The sequence below is a fragment of the Aspergillus niger genome (assembly GCF_000002855.4).
Source record: "Aspergillus niger supercontig An17".
NCBI classification, from domain to species: domain Eukaryota; kingdom Fungi; phylum Ascomycota; class Eurotiomycetes; order Eurotiales; family Aspergillaceae; genus Aspergillus; species Aspergillus niger.
Window position 1 is genome coordinate 480557 of NT_166532.1, and position 16704 is coordinate 497260.

A 16704-nucleotide genomic window follows, 5' to 3' on the forward strand; every position below is an offset into this window, starting at 1 on the left:
CGTACTTCAAAGCCGGTGGGATGATGATAAAGATGGGATAAGGAAAATGACCAGAGCTAATTGACATCTGAACATACCTTTAGGGGTAACAGTAGGCTTGTCTTCACGCAGAAAAGAAGCCTCGCGCCCGCGAGAAGCTCCGAGCGTGAACTGCACGTCTCGAAGGTGGACAACCCCAATTACCAGGCGCGGTGAGACCAGCGGTTACCAACCAGGGCGGCCAAGTACACAATGCAGGAGAAATGCAGGCGATAGCAGAGGGGAGTACACGAGGCGTGCCAGGGTTCAGATGAAAAGGAGGTGGCGGGTGTGCAAACAATAAACGAGAGTCACGATGCGATACAGAGGGGAATAAACAGAAAACAGAGATGAGGAGGAGGGGGAAGAGGAAGAAGGATGAAAGACGTGAAGGGGAAGAGAAGAAGGAAGAGGGAGAGGGTGTGAAGGTGAAGAGGGAGGGAGTAGGAAGTTAGAAGGAGCACCAACAGGAGGCGGCAAAAAGGGAAGGCCGGCCGTTGAGTTGAACAAAAGGCACTCGAGGTTTCACCACCCGCGGCTCCAAGGGGCGCACGGCTCTATTCTCATCAAGATTACTACTATTTCTCGAGGGGGTGGTGATGGGTTTCCTCTCTAATCGTGTGAAGCAAATCACTGAAAAAAAAAGCCCCGAAAGATGGAATGAAGTTGGGGGGAAGAGATGTAGGAAAGGCAAAGACAAGACAAGGAAGCGGAGGAGGGATTGACTACTTCTACAAGCAACCAAGCAAAGAACCACGATTTAGGTAGTATTAGATACTATACTGTCTTCGGCCCCCCCTGGAATGAACTACTTCAATAATCCTGTTGGTTGACCACAAAGAGGGTAGGAGAGGGTCACCAAACAACGATCGATGGGTCCTTGACTTTGATCATAATGGATTGTCGTGGGCATGTCTTGGGAGGTTTCATATACAAAGCTAAATCCGAAGCAGCAAACAACAGGACTCTTCTCTCCCCTGATTGCGAGGATGCACTATTAACCTCTCCATGCTTGTTAAGAGAAGGGCCCTTACGCCTTTCACTACGAGTAAAGCTACGAGAAGCGATTAATCAAGTAGTAGTTCACATCCAATAGAATGGATGGGCATAAGAGTAAGTATCAATCCAGCCCTAGAAAGAGTCAGTCCAATTGAGCGATAAATGGTTGATTCGTTGGCCCCCTCTGGCAATGAGGAGTGTGCATCCTTACTGTCGCAATCCCTATATATTGATCGATTGATGGTCACTTGCTTGATTTTCCTTCCAACAACTCACTAAACCCACTAACTCACTTCTATGCATGCGTCAAATCGGAGATAGAAACTTGGCCAACGGGACCCAGATTAAGGGGAGCCAGAAAAAAGCGTACGCCAGAGCCACTCCACTTGGATTGCAGTGCTTGTCGGTTCGAATCAGATTGATTAATGGGCAGGACGGAATTACATCATCTGCGGATGGCCCCGACAAGCCATGCTATTGTTTAAACCCTCCCTAGTCTTGAGGCTATTCAGGGCTCCTCAGCGTCTCCTTGCGGTCCCAAATCAATTCAAGAGGGTAATCATGAAATCTTAATCCTAATTCTCGCCAACATAACTACTACACAGCAGCCAGCTAGCTAGCCAGCCAAACAGACCCCATGCCCTGCATCTAGAATCCTGGTCAAAGGACAGCCACCAGTGAGGGTAGAGAGAGGGTCGCAAAGAAAGGGAGGCCCACCGGCGGGCCCTGGTTTCCCGCCCCTTTTTGTTCCAGGTCAAACCCAACTGCACTGGAATTGATTGGATCAGACCAGCTGCTCGCTTCAGCAACAGTCCATGTCAATTGTGGTGCTGCTGCATGTGCGAATGGAAACTACGGATTCTTTCATGCATCTCGTAGACTAAAAGGCATTATGGAATAATTGTCTATTCATACAGAATTGGTCATTACTATGCTACATATTAACTAACACCCCCCCAACCCTCCTCCTCTTCCAGGCCACACACCTCGGTATTCTTGTATAGGTATACTTATGTGCTGTGTAATCACTGTGAGTACCTCGATCTTTATCAGCGTTCCTCACCAAATGGATGGTTGAATTTCAGCAATCCATTCAAGCCTCCAACCCATCCATCGTGTGCCTCGCCACCGGTGATTCTTCGCATTACACATGGCACGCCTCCTTGCCATTCATTCTTGCCATGTCGCATCTCTTCGTCCCATACTCGTGCCTCCATCCCCGCGGTCAATCCTTGCCCTAGGTTCACCCCGTCAATGCTGACCTCCAACTCGCGACTCCGGTTCTTCTCGCTCAGCCGGAGAGTGATTGGGGTACTGGATGGCAGCACCAAGGGCCGGAAGCTTAGACTCCGCGCACAAATTGGTGTCAGTAGAACCGCGGGCACGAGTGGGTGTACAATACTGCCTCCACTGCTCAAACTGTATGCCGTACTACCCGTCGGCGTGGAGATAATGATCCCGTCGGCCACGGCTTCCGTTAGAAACCGGCCCCCAACATAGACATCCAGTACGGCCAGATGTGGCTCTTTGCCTCGATGCAGGAGCACCTCGTTCATAACGTACACTCCTTGGTTGTTCACAACGTTTGGCATGGCCGCTGATGTGGATTCCCGTTGGACTGGCTTGCCGTCCGCCGTGAACAGCCCGACTTTCAGTCGGTTGCGCATCAAGATCCGGGCCCCGCGCGTCAAGCCCATCGACTTCCCCCGTACTGAGGACCATCCAGTAGGATTCGCTTCCAGATCCAGCGTTTCGTCCACCGAGGCTGGCTGGGGGTCTCCCAGCACCGTCGCGCGATCCCCGACTCCGGCTCCTGACATGTATACCTCGCGGAATGCGCGCTTGTATTCGGCAAATTTCCATTCACTCAGGAAGCCCAAGGTTCCCATGCTGAATGACAGCACCGGCGGGACGTTGTAGCATGTGGCAAACAAGGACGAGGCATGTAGGATCGTACCATCTCCTCCGAGAGTAACGGTGAGATCCACCTTATCATGCAATGCCGGTCGTAGTTGGTCTAGAGGGGCGGTGTAAACAGGCGACTGAAGTGATGAGTGTATCTCCTCTGCGACACTGGGTTCTAGAATGATCGAGGCCGATGGGTAGGTAGACGTCGCGTGACTGGATTGCCGGTGAGTGGTTAGCATCCATGACTTCTCGGTCAGCCGGTTTCGGGACTCCGTACTTGGCAAATTCAATCAAGGAGGCAGTAACAGCCGGAGAATAGTCTTTCTTCACGACGAAGATATTCCGGGGGGGTGCTGGCCATTGGAGGGAAAGGAGATCGCCCACTTGGGATTCTGCTCGGGGCGCACAAGCAGGTCAGCATACCACGGGAGGGCTTCAGGATGTTTCGCAGACGACACTGCGTTGACGCACACCTTGATATTTTGGTATCAGTCGTTTTGGTAGAGTTGCAACGTCTCTAATCTCGTAGCGTCGTGGGGAGGAGGAAAAGCTCCGTGACCAAAGCATCCGAACCGAAGGCCCGACTTGACCAAGCTGTGGTCGCATACTTGCAAAATGCATTTTTAGTATTGGATAAGATCGAAAAAGACCATACACGCTATTCTAGAAGACCGATATCAGCTCACTTCGAGAAGTGCTTCTAACTTGGGACTAAGGCGCTCACATTATCAATCTAGGCCTGATTCATCGTTCCAAACGAGCATGTGAGAGAAAGTTGCGCGGGACCTGACATGCAGGAGGATTAGTTGGGAGGAGTAGACATTTGCGTTTAGATTCTTGAAATTTTTAGTGATCTTAGTGTCCATAGAACATAAATATATGTAGTAAAAGAAAAGAACTATGCACAGAGGAGAAATTTCGTCTTTCTCCGAAGCGTCGACAAGAATCATGCAAGCGTGATGCCGATCGAGCCCCCCGGATCTTCGCTGACCGCCTTGAGGGGAGGGCCGGGCCAACTGACGTAGTGGGTTTTGGCTTGGGAGATCTTGATCATGCGCCCACACACTATTGAGACACTGAGAGAGCTGTGCTCCGGCTCAAGCTTCCTGCTCCCTCCAGACAGGAACCAAACTTCTCTCCCGTGTCTCTCTCTCTCTTTCAAGTACCCCCGCCCCCCCTAAATATGGCTTGAATCTACTCCATTTTTACTTCTTCTTCATTATCATTACTCCCCGGTGTAGGTACGGCTTCCGTTAATCCCTTTGCCCTCCGATCCTCTTGACTTGACAACAAACACTGCTGGCCTTCCGGCAGACACCGCTCTTCCTGGTACAGTGTGCTGCATCTGGTTGCTCGCGTGATTCAAGGGTGGGAAAGCTAATCAGTGCCCGATCCAGTTCCATTATATCTAGAACTTTATCCTTCCTCATATAGTCGGCCTGCAAGTCCCTTCGTAAAGCCTCGTCGCCAACAACTGATTCTCATCATGGATACCTCCGAGGTTCGACAACGAAAGCATGACCCCCAGCTGGATCACACAGCCTCTTCAAAGAAGCAGTCTTCCGACAGTCAGGATGAGGAACCACGTTTGAAGCATGGAATTGCGATGCAGCTCCTCCGCTCTTTGCTCCTGGCAACATGGTTCAACTGCTGCTGCGTCGCCATCCTAGCAACCCAGGTTATCGGCTCCCCTCTATACGTGATAAACAAGGATTGGTATTACTCCTATATGGCATATACAAAACAGTCCTTTGGCTTGGTGATCACGGCTCTCACTCAATGGGGCTGTCCTACCTTTGTGCGAGTCAGTGGTGACAGGAGTGTACGGGGTCAGGTCCATGTCGCAGAGGATGGGCGCTTAAAGACCCAATTCCCGGAGCGAATGGTTCTCATAGCCAACCACCAGGTGTATACTGATTGGATCTATCTGTGGTGGGTGGCATACACGAATACGATGCACGGACGCATCTTCATCATCCTTAAGGAATCGTTGAAGTACATCCCTATTATCGGCCAAGGTATGACCTTCTACGGCTTTATCTTCATGGCTCGCAAATGGTTGTCCGACAAGCCCCGTCTGCAACATCGATTGGAGAAGCTGAAGACTCAGCATACGGGATCGCAGTCGGGGTCCCCGCAATATGACCCCATGTGGCTTCTGATATTCCCCGAGGGGACAAACCTATCCATCAACACCAGGCGGCGGAGTGCAGAGTATGCCGCAAAGCAGGGACTGTCCCCTTTGAAGCATGAGCTGCTTCCTCGCTCCACTGGTTTGTTTTTCTGTCTGCAACAGTTGCGTGGGACGGTGGAGTGGGTCTATGACTGCACCGTAGCCTACGAAGGACCTCCGTAAGTACTCGATGCGCTCGCTTGCAAGCGAATGAGCACACCACTAATTACTTCCTCAACAGAAAGGGTAGTCTACCTGACAAGTACTTTACTCTTCGGTCGACGTACCTGCAAGGGCGACCGCCCACCTCGGTCAATATGCATTGGAGACGGTTTGCTGTCTCCGAGATCCCTCTGGACGATCAGCAAGAGTTCGACTCGTGGCTCCGCGAGCGCTGGATCGAGAAGGATCAGTTACTTGAGGAATACTACGAGACGGGGAGGTTTCCGTCTGAGCTGGCCGGGTCTATCGAGGTTGGGCATGGATTCGAGGACCGGAAGACTGCCGCGGCTGCAGGGTATGCTGAAGCACATGTGCGGTTGGGACACTGGGCCGAGGTTGGCCGGATCTTCATGGTGCTTCTAGGCACGGTGTTCCTCTGTAAACTGCCCAAGCTACTGGAATTTTGATGTGGAAATGACCTCTTCGGCCTTGAGTCGACGTTGCCGATATGTGTGCTATGACCGACACTCTAACCAACCCGTTGCATGACATGAGCATATGCGCTTAGAGTATTGTTATGATTGTTTTTAGTTACTGGCGTGATGGGTCTCGCTCGAATAGATGCCTCTCCCCTCCATTGTGTTTATTTGGGCGTGGTTTCGGGCAGTCTTTGATTTCTTCTCCGACGATATTATTATAGCTTTCTGGTGTGATGCATATTATTTAACACCGAGCAGGTGTATTAGATGAAACACGATTTATTGACAAGATTTTAATACAACGCAGGATAGCCCCTGCATGCCATCTATTACCATAAAGTCAAGAAAACATTCATAATCTATTGTTTCGAATACAATATTACATGACTATCATGTAAACACAGAGATGCGGAGAGCGAGAAGAGAGAGTGAATAACAAGCCACAGTTGGCAAGCGGGCGGTGGCGGTGTAAACTCGGCCCGGCCAGCCTCTCTCTGTCTCTCTCTCTCTCATGCCAAACCTCCGGAGCGCTTCAGAAAGCATCGACCTCAGTCTGCTGCAACCACCGCCTTTGTCTTTCTGACTGCTACAAATTCCGAAGCGCTCTTCTTGCTAGTCTTCCGGCAAGAAGGCACTTCTTCCACCCGCGTCTTCTCATCCTCCGCTTCAGTTTAGTTTCATCCCGATCATGAGTTGAGCTGAACTACGAGCCAAGCTCCTTTCACCTCTCCGAAACAGTCGCAATCCTTCCCCCCATTGCCCATCTACAACACAACACATTGCTCAAAGCAGTACCCGCACACGCCATGGCGTCCCTTCAAAATGGCCACGCCAATGGCACGAACGGCGATTCTCTTCCAGCGGCCAACCCGTTGCCCAATCTCCGTTTTTCTGACATTCCCTCCGCCATCGACATTCCCGCGTCCACCCTTGACAGTGAAGTCGAGGTCAGCCTAGAGATTCTTCCGGATGACCCAACCGAACTCTGCACACTGCTGGAGAATGAAAAGGCCGCTAAGAACTTCTGGGTCACAATCGCGCTGGCGTACGCCAAGCAAAAACAACTCGATCATGCCATCGACATCCTTAACAAAGGTCTCGCGTCGGTCGCCCATGGAGCTACCAAAGAGAAACTCGGTCTGCTGGGATGGGTTTGCTGGCTGTTGATGTTGAAGAGTCGGAATGCCCCCCGCGTTGCCCCCGAAGGAGAATTGTACACCGAGGCGAAGACGAAGGATCATTATCTCCAACTTGCGACGTCGACGTTGAACGAGGCTTCGCGACTGAATCCGGCGTTCCCCCCTCTATTCCTGGCGCGAGGTGTCTTGTCGCTGCTGCGCGCCTCGCTACATCCACCCCGTCCTGTTCGTCCGGGCACCGTTGACACATCCGAGAGGGTAGAGTCGCTGCGGCAGGCGCTCAAGTGCTTCGATGAGTCCTCCAAGGCTTTTGGCGGTCGGAATGTAATGGCTATCCTTGGACGCGCGAGAACGCAATACTTGCTTGGGCGATACGCCGAGGCTCTTGAGGGCTACCAGAAGGTTCTGATGAAGATGCCCAGTTTGACAGATCCCGACCCGCGGATCGGTATCGGTAGTTGCTTGTGGCAGCTGGGCTTTAAAGAGCAGGCTAAGGTCGCTTGGGAGCGAGCTTTGGCGTTGGTGAGTTCCACGCATATGTCATACGTATCAGTTCCTTCTTTGCTAATCTCTTGATCTTTTGTTGCGAGACAGAACCCCGACTCCAAGGTTGCGAATATTCTCCTCGCAGTGTACTATCTTTACGACAGTTCACGACATGCTACGACAGACCCGGCTTTCGGTTCATTGTACAAGGTGGCAATGACACAGTACACACAGAAGGCTTTCAAAATCGACAAGGAATATCCGATGACTTGCTCTTTGTTTGGCGGGTACTTCCTCCTCCGGAAGGCATACTCAACCGTTGAGACCCTGGCCCGGAAGGCCATCGAACACACCGATGTCATGCAGATTGCCAGCGACGGCTGGTATCTCCTCGGTCGGAAGTCCCATTATGAAGGCGACCTGACGCGTGCTGCGGAGTATTACAACCGCTCCGACCAGGCTCGTGGAGGTGGTGAGAAGGGATACCTCCCGGCCAAGTTCGGCACGGTACAAATGCAAGTGTCCAACAAGGACTTCGATGGAGCCAAGTTCCGCCTCGAAAAGATCATTCAGCAGACGAAGAATGCCGAATGCATGGTCCTGCTCGGCGCGCTTCATGCGGAGGAGGTGTTCGCGGCGCAGAGAAGCGGCAGCAAGGAAGACAAGTCGGTTGAGATCAAGAAGGCCATCAACCTTCTGGAATCGGTCCGCGCCCTCTGGAAGGACGAGACTAAGAAGATCTCGCCCGACGAGTCCGTCTTGGTGTACCTGGCCCGGCTGTACGAGCAGAGCGCTCCCGAGAAGAGCATGCAGTGCCTCACCCAGCTAGAAGAGATGCAGCTGGCAGAGGTCGCAGAGGAAGAGCGCCCCGAAGGCGTCGAAGATGAAGAGCAGGTTAAGGCAGCTCTTCGCGTCCACCTTCCCCCGCAACTCCTCAACAACATGGGATGCTTCCTGTATCAAGCCGAGAAGATCGAACGAGCCCGAACCATGTTCCAAGCAGCGCTGGATGCCTGCGTCCGATCCAAGGAGAAGGAAAGCGAACTCGACACCGATGCGCTCGTCACCACCATCAGCTTCAACCTGGGCCGAACCTACGAGGCAGCCGACATGCCGGAAGAAGCCAAGAAGGTCTACCAGGGTCTCCTGGAGCGTCACGCCGACTACACCGAAGCCAATGCACGCTTGACGTACATCGCCCTGCGCCAGAGCCCCACGGACGAGGGACCGAAGAAGATGGCCAAGCTCTACGAGGCCGACTCGACCAACCTGGAAGTGCGCGCCCTGTTCGGCTGGTACCTTAGCAAGTCGAAGAAGCGGGCAGCCAACCTGGCCGAAGACCACGAACAGCGCCACTACAAACACACCCTGCAATACTACGACAAGCACGACCGGTACTCCTTGACGGGCATGGGCAACATCCACCTGTCCACAGCGCGCGACATGCGCCGCGACAGCGACCAGGACAAAGAGAAGCGGCGTAAAATGTACGAGCGGGCCGTTGAATTCTTCGACAAGGCCCTCCAACTGGACCCTCGCAATGCATACGCCGCCCAGGGTATCGCCATCGCACTCGTTGACGACAAAAAGGATCATGCTTCCGCTGTCCACATCTTCTCCAAGATCCGGGACACATTGCGCGACGCCAGCGTCTACCTCAACCTCGGTCACGTCTACGCCGAGCTCCGTCAATACACCCGCTCGATCGAACACTACGAAGCAGCCCTATCCAAAGACCGCGCCCGCGACGCACAAATCCTCGCCTGCCTCGGCCGCGTCTGGCTTGCCAAGGGCAAGCAAGAGATGAACCTACAAGCCATGAAAACCGCCCTCGACTACGCGCAGCGCGCCCACTCCGTCGCTCCGGGCCAAGTCCACCTCGAATTCAACGTCGCCTTCGTCCAGAACCAAATCGCCTCCCTCACCTACGGCCTCCCGGAAACGCAAAAGACCGTCCAAGACGTCCAAGACGCCGCCGAAGGCCTCCAACAAGCCGTGGAGACCTTCAACCGCGTGGCACAGGCTAAGAACCCACCGTACCCGTCTAGCGCCTTAGAACAGCGCGCCAACATGGGCCGCACTATTCTCAAGCAACTCGAGCGCGCGCTCCAAAGCCAAAAGGAATACGAAGAGAAGAACGCGGCCAAGCTCCAACAAGCGCGCGAGGCGCGCGAAGCCGAAAAGCGCCAGCGCGAAGAAGAAGTGCGCAAGGCGCAGGAAGCAGAGCGCGAGCGCAAACAGCGCGTTGCGGAGGAGCGGCAGCGCATGATCGAGGAAGCGCAGCGGCTGGCGGAGCAGCGCGCGGAAGAAGAACGTGCGCGTGAGGAAGCGGAACTTACCACTGAGTCGGAGACGGGTGCTAAGGTCAAGCGCAAGAAGAGGACGACGTCTACTAAGCGCAAGAAGAAGCGCAATGAGGACGATTTCATCAATGATGGGGGCGATTCTCCTTCCAGAGAGAGGAGCTCGGAACCGGACTCCGATGGCGAAGCGGCGGCGGCGCCGAAGAAGCGCCGGCGTCTGGAACGTCGGTCTGGTAGTAAGGCGCAGCAGAGCAAGTACAAGAGTAGTGAGATGGTGGTGGATTCGGATGACGACGAGGAGGGAGGGGCGGGTGGTGCTGATGATGATGATGAAGATCATGCAATGCGTGATACTGGGGCGAATGATGACGAGGATGAAGAAGAGCAGGATGTGGTGCAGCGTCGTCGGGCCAAGGTCAATCGACGAGTGGCTGATGATGATGAGGATGAAGAGGATGAGGATGATGGGGCGGTGGTGGCTGGAGGAGGGGGCGAAGGGGCCACAACTGGGGGCGATGGGGGCGAAGACGACGATGATGGATTATTCAATGACGATGGTGGCGATGATGATATGGATATGAAGGAGGATGAGTGAGTTGAGTAAGTGAGTGATCTAGACCTTACTTACCTACTACTACCTCTTTAGGAGCTTGTTGAGTGGGGGGGAGAGGAGAGGAGTGCAGAAGGAACTTGTAGTTTTACGAATGGTGTGCCTTGCTTGTTATCTTTCTCTATATTGTTTTTCTCTTTCATTCCAACTTTCCATTCATGTATTTGAAAAGATGGCGTTGGGATTGGATGTTCGATACTTCAGATATTATTACTACTACCTACTTACTTACTTATCGGTATTTACTATGGGGGGCCGGGGCAGGAATGTCTATACTACTATGGAGCATGAACTACTAAGAGCAATTGATGCTGTTATGGATGTACTGTCTGGCTGTATATAGTAAGAGTGATGTTGAACCCCAGCCAGTAGTATAGCAGGTATATACTACTATGCTAGGTGTAGTTCAATTCAATTGAATCCAATTATAATGTTCCTGAAGTAAGTTCAGCAAGTGGTCTACCTTACTACTAGTAGTAACCTTCTTATTCCAACATACTACCTTAGTAGTAAGTAAGCGAGGAAGGTAACTAGTCTATATCAACCCAAGTATAGAGAGTATAAGTATAGAAGTCGAGGTAGTAGATAGAGAATAAATACCAAAACATACATACCGAAAACGATACGCATCAGCAAATCAATCAATCAATCAAGGAAACCAACCCCCGATCCATCCATCATCCCATTCAGTCATAAATGGTTTAGTTTACTGACTCGGTACAACTAAAACTAGACTAAGTAGACTAAACCGAACTAAAGCACCACCCCCACCACCCACAGTACTAATAACAGCGAAAGAAAGGGCTGGGCTACAACCTATCGTCCTTAGTCTCGAGTCTAGACACCAGGGATCGTCAGGAGTCCTTCGAACGATGGAGAAAGAAGTTGGGGGCAGGGAAGGGGAGGAGGAGGGGGGTGGGTTGGGTTGGATGGTGCTACACGCTAGGGGAGGATAAGTGTAACTTGGAAAAGAAAGGGGTGGGTGTAGCAGTGGTTAATAAGGTTGGATCTGAGACAGTGGTGTGGTAGTAGTTACAAAGTAGGAGGTTGGTGGTGGTGTTACTGCCTGCCTTTTGGGGCTGAAGCGAGATGTGTGAAGTTGTTGTGTTTGAGGTTTGAGATGTGGATGGGGACTAGTTTTGGGGATGTTGTGTATATGTGTGCGTGTGTGTGTGGCATTGAGGGAAATTGTTGGTGGTGGTCTTGATTTGGGGATTTCTTTGTTAGTGGTTGGTGTGCGTGTGTGTATGTGTGTCTGAGGGGTTTTTCTTCGGTCAGTCTCTTTCTCCTTCTTTCTTTCCCCATCTCTCTCTCTCACTCTCTTGTCTCTCTCTCTGCGTGTGTGGCTTCTCTTATCTGCAATATATTATCTCTCAATGGGGCTCTCTCCATTATGGCCTTACTGTGGGTATCTGCACAATGATGGAGGAGGATAAGTATAGTACCAAGTTGTATGGTATGGTAAGAGTGGTGCGGATGGTGGGTATCCGGTCCGGTTTCGGTATCTTCAATACCGGTTTGGGAGGTATGTAAGTAAAATATACGTAAGGAGGGCAAAAAAGACCCTCGGTGGATCAGCTGACGAGCCTCAGCTGCACCGGAAGAACTGCTACTTACGTCGGAATTATCCATTATTATTAGTAGTCATTGACGGCTGGAAGCAGGCGGATTCCTACCGATTCTCATGCAGTGTTCCTGTCCACAGCTGCCCCAGTCAATGGAGTGACTTACTCCATCTTGGACACGTCTCCATGCTGGCTGGGAAGATCCTCCCACGAGCAGGATGCACATCCAGACCGCCGGTCCATGTAAGAAAGAAAAAGAAAAGAAAAAAAAAAAAAAAGAAGATAAAACAAGAAAGAAACGTGAGGGGGGTTAGGGAACGTGACGGGCTGCACGAGAGATGCAGGTACATGTACGAGGCGCATGAGCAAGTTCTGGGTTAGTCAAGATGAAAACATATTGGCGGTGTGTTCGCACTCAATCTGAGAAGTGAGATCTGGGATGACTCAATCGAGTAATCCATCAATCCTTTCATTCCCCTCTCCTCCCTCTTTTTCCCCTCCTTCTCATCCTGCAATGGTTCCTTTTCAGCTCCAGGTTCCTAGGTCCACCCCGTAGAGTCCATAGTCTCCGTACTAAGGATAACCGACCATGGGGAAGTAGCAATTGACAGCTAATATGACGTTTCCAATTGACTTTAACGGACGCTGTAAAAGTATCCATCCATCGTTTGTCGGTTGGAGACGGCCGAAGCACATGTGTGGAATTGTGTCATCTCGGGCCCGAGGCAAGACCCATTGGAGACTTGAGACCGACTGAACAATCATGACACTTGCTGAGAAGCGACGCGTCCTACTATTTACTTTCGCAGGTGGCTCGCGTGGTAATTTTTCTGTTGGTGTCCCTCGGTACCTAAGACTGAACCGCACGCGGTGGAACAGAGAGTAGCACTACTGTTAATTGTCCATATCCTCACTGGGTCTAGCAAGTCCGGGCATCCTGGTCACTGCATGAATCTGTCTATTAAGATGGGGACCGACCAGGATGGTCGCGTGTCGATTTAATATGATGAGTCGATTTCACCACGTTAAGTGGATATAATCCACCACCGCTTGGGCGGATTTTGTGCGCCGTTCGCGTCTTCCACCGTCTCCTCCGGTCGGAGCAGTCCTCCAATTCCAGCAGGTAGATCCAGTAGTTGCAGGAAATGAGCGCAGTTAGTAGATACTTAGGAGTGGGATGTGGTGGCTGTATGTATATGTGTATTCCCACCCTTGAGCTAGCAGTTATGAAATTATTTTGAATTAGAGTTATACCTGTCATGTTGGGAATTGTTTGTTTGTGCCTGGCGCGGATGCAACCTTTCACCCAATTGCCATTACCAGAACCATGGTTCAAGCGTCCCCTTCCAGCCCGTGGCTTCCCTCTGGGTCCCCGAACCAATCTGGCAAGTCAACCAGCTTATCCCGACACACAGGATCCGCTCTGGCGTTCACAAGGTTCAGCCAGGCCGAGAAAGCTTCCGTCGGGCGTCCAGTCAAGACATTGTAACCTAGGGCTAGCACGACTTCTGTTGCCCGGTGGAGAGAAACGTTGAAACTGGGCCCCGACGTCTTCCCTCTAAGCGAATGAAGATCCGGTGGTGCCTGAGTTTGACGTTTCTCTCGTATTGTCGGGACAAGGGAAAGGAAGGAAGAGAGGGACAACATCCCTCGGTCAAATTCGAGGCTGTTCGGATGTCATGCTGTTTGTGTTCATGGAGTCTCAGGACTGCTTATGCACTAGGTAGTCCTAGGCACTGTGCTCCGTAGGTTGTCTGTACCTACCCAGTAGCTGCATGCATGCATGTAGGTACGTATGCATGTCCACAATGAACCCGTCAATCAGCGTGCTCGCCTGCTGACTGTATGGAGTTTACCCCGAACAAACGCGCGAATATTCTGACTTCTCTCGCAAGAGTAACCCGCCGAAGAGTAACGGTGCAAATGGAAATTGTCTTACTCCAGCGGGGGGGTGGAAAGAATCCAAGAGAAATTTTCCCAGATAATGACCGAAGTCCATGTATGGCTTCGATTATCCATGATCCCGTTGCACATCGCATCCATCGCCTATCAATTGATTCACTATCAGTCCTTCGTGGTTCCATCGAACCCACCGCCAATACTTGCCCAACGGAAGTCCCCGTGAGATCATCGCGTCTGACCGAGAGTCCCGAGCTGAGAGCTCGGTGCTCGACGGTCAGATAGATTAATTATCATGTTATGGATTCTGGGCCCTTGGGGAAATAGATAATCGATAGTAATCTGTAGCAAAGTGGACTCTGTAGGTCATTGCGGCATCGTTTAGTTAATTGTCTTAGGGAAGGCAGAACGCATATCATTCATTAAATTATCGTCTCAGCTCATCATTCCATAAGCAACGACAACAACAGCTTTGTGTGTGCGTCGAGGAGACGATTTCCGACCGCTAATCAGCATGTTTGCTTTTTTTTTCTTATGTTACCCATTATTCCCCTGTTGTTTCGACAGAAGCCCCTAGAACCATGACTGGAAGCCCATGTGCGTTGTTTTATTGCACCGGAGGAGTTTTAGTGCCTTGAGGGATCTCTCTCTGTGTCTCTCTTTCCATCTCGAGTCCATGTCTAGGCAAAAGCCCGATCGATCAGCGCACGGCGCAAACTTATGGACCCCGACAGATAATAGTAATTAAAATTAAAGACCGAAAAGGGAAAGCAATCGAGGATTGAAGTCCCACTCATCTTCACTCTGTTTCTCTCTGTCTTTGCCTCTGTATCCGAGTCGGTCTTCCCCTGTCCCATTTTTGGTGATACCTGTTACTCACTTAGGTATCTTGGGTCTGCGTAGGTGGTAGTAGTTTAAGGGGCAATTGACTAACTAGACGGTTAATAGGGGAGGAAAGTTCGGTCAATTGGGGGCTCATGAGTTAGGCAGTCAAGCCATTGAATGTCTGTGCGAAAGGGGGAGGGGGGTGAACTAACTCCTTTGCTTTTTGTTGCGTATTCCCTCTTGATTGCAACGTATCGGTTTTCCCCACGAAGGATGATAGTGTCTATCTTTGGTTCAACTGCCTCGGGATCGAACGATCCCGTGGATTAGGAGGTTAGTTCAATTTCCCCTCCCTCGGTTGCCTCTTTGGGGGGGGGCAAGGAGAAGGGATCTCTTTTCCATCTTCCCTTCGATCATGATCTCAAACCCATGTTGCTTTTTTTAAAGTATGCTATATCCACTTTGGGGGGATGACGATGACGATGATGTTGTTACTGCAGCTGCGGGACACGACAGATGGGAAAGGTGTCAATGTCAACACTACTTACTTACACATACACAGCATACACAGCACAAGCTTGGTTCTGGTTCCGTAAGGCCGACTGCTATGTAGAAATACCATCGGGGAAGAGAGCCGTAAGGCGGAGCTCAGGATTCAGGATGATAAATCCTGAGACTTTGTTAACTACTATTTGTTTACTCCGTAAGGTCTTTTTTTGGGGCCGAGGAGCGAGGTCCAAGCATAGTTGAAGTAGTAGTAATGTAGTAGTGTCTAGCTGTTACCTTAACTGCTGAACGGAAGAATTCCTGACACCGGTAATGATTCTGTCAATCAATACTAATCCTACAGCTACTTAGCTACTAAAACAAATGCCCTCAGGCAGGGCCAATGGAAAAATCGCCCTTTTACTTCCCGAAGGAAGAAAAAGAAAAGCAGAGAAAGTTTTTCAACGGCGAACGTGGGCGGGACAAGAAAGTCAAAAAGTTAAGAAAAAAGAAAAGAAAGGAAAGGAAAATAAAAAATAGTATAAAAAAAAAAAAAAAACAACGTAGGTTTTACCATTTTGAGTTTTGTGACTGACTTGCTGGCTGAAGCGGTTTACCTTACGGCATCCGATGCAGTTGGGAGAGGGGGAGGAAAATACGCTCAATACCCCTGCCGTCCCGTGTTGTTGGTGTACCGTAAAATAAAGTCTGGAACTGGGCTGGGATTGGCATCGCCAGTATTTGATGATCGTCTCGTCTCGCTCCTTTCCCTCCATCTTCAATTTCTACTACTAGTATAGTACCCTTCCCTCATCCCTCTCCTTCGCTCTCTTTCTCTTTTCTCTCTGTTCGAGTCTGCCCCGTCTCAATTTCTTTCCCTTCCTCTTAGTGTGGAGTTTGTAGTAGTTTGTTGCTGCTCTTTTTATAGTGCTGGTTGTGATCGTTGGCTTTTTCCCGATTCATCCAGTGTTTTACCCTCGTTTTTCCCCAGAATTGAATCCATACCTACTTCTACTCCTACTACTATTCAACTACTCACTATCTACGGACTAGTCCCGACCCATCATTCCTTTTCGTTGGTACTGCGGCCACTAGTTCGGGTCCGTCCAGTAAAACCACTTGCTCCCTAAACTGTTATTGCGACAGCGACGGCTGGAACTTACTTTACGGCTCATTTACTCCATCCTTTGCCCACATCTGTTGTCTCCATATCTTCTTCACACGCTCTCTCTCCCTCTCTTTCTCTTACTTGCTCACTACTCTCTCCACTATCTTCTTTCTCTCTCTTTGCTTTCCCCTCTTGCAATTGATCTATCATTTGCTTTTCCTTTTGTTTCCCCCTCCCCCAATTCATTCCCTTCTTGTCACCCGTGACCTAAATTTTTGGATACGTTTCCCGCAGCCGTTTCAACTCACAATCTAAAACACTCAAGAAACTTTCCGTGGCGCTCGACACGGGGCATGCGCTTTCAAGCTCGACCTTGAAAAGTGACCAATCTTCAGCTCGTCGGTGCTCTCGACTGCCTTGTCTCCCCAGGTCTCTGGTGTGCGACATCTTCTTCCTACCATGGTCAAAGCTAGGACCATCCCATCACAATCGGAGGCTTAACGGTCGCTCACTTGCTTCGCCTTGCTCATTTGGCCCCCCCCCC

The 16704-nt window shown here is 50.9% G+C and overlaps 4 protein-coding genes across 4 annotated transcripts; 3 read left to right on the forward strand and 1 right to left on the reverse strand.

The window, feature by feature from the left end:
* Positions 1-2066: 2066 nt before the first annotated feature.
* An17g02020 (uncharacterized protein) lies at positions 2067-3492 on the reverse strand (the record flags this gene model as incomplete). The annotated part of the gene is made up of 3 exons (XM_001398392.3): positions 2067-3138; positions 3203-3317; positions 3399-3492. 3 exons carry the CDS (start codon positions 3490-3492, stop codon positions 2067-2069), a joined length of 1281 nt encoding a protein of 426 aa, XP_001398429.3.
* Positions 3493-4411: 919 nt separating this feature from the next.
* An17g02030 (uncharacterized protein) lies at positions 4412-5727 on the forward strand (the record flags this gene model as incomplete). Its single annotated transcript, XM_001398393.1, has 2 exons — positions 4412-5277; positions 5340-5727. 2 exons carry the CDS (start codon positions 4412-4414, stop codon positions 5725-5727), a joined length of 1254 nt encoding a protein of 417 aa, XP_001398430.1.
* An 818-nt stretch (positions 5728-6545) lies between these two features.
* An17g02040 (uncharacterized protein) lies at positions 6546-10262 on the forward strand (the record flags this gene model as incomplete). Its single annotated transcript, XM_059745504.1, has 3 exons — positions 6546-7400; positions 7473-8213; positions 8259-10262. The coding sequence occupies 3 exons, from the start codon at positions 6546-6548 to the stop codon at positions 10260-10262; spliced, it is 3600 nt and encodes a 1199-aa protein (XP_059602843.1).
* A 1434-nt stretch (positions 10263-11696) lies between these two features.
* Positions 11697-12089, forward strand: An17g02050 (hypothetical protein; the record flags this gene model as incomplete). The annotated part of the gene is made up of 2 exons (XM_059745505.1): positions 11697-11806; positions 11942-12089. The coding sequence occupies 2 exons, from the start codon at positions 11697-11699 to the stop codon at positions 12087-12089; spliced, it is 258 nt and encodes an 85-aa protein (XP_059602844.1).
* Positions 12090-16704: the final 4615 nt, after the last annotated feature.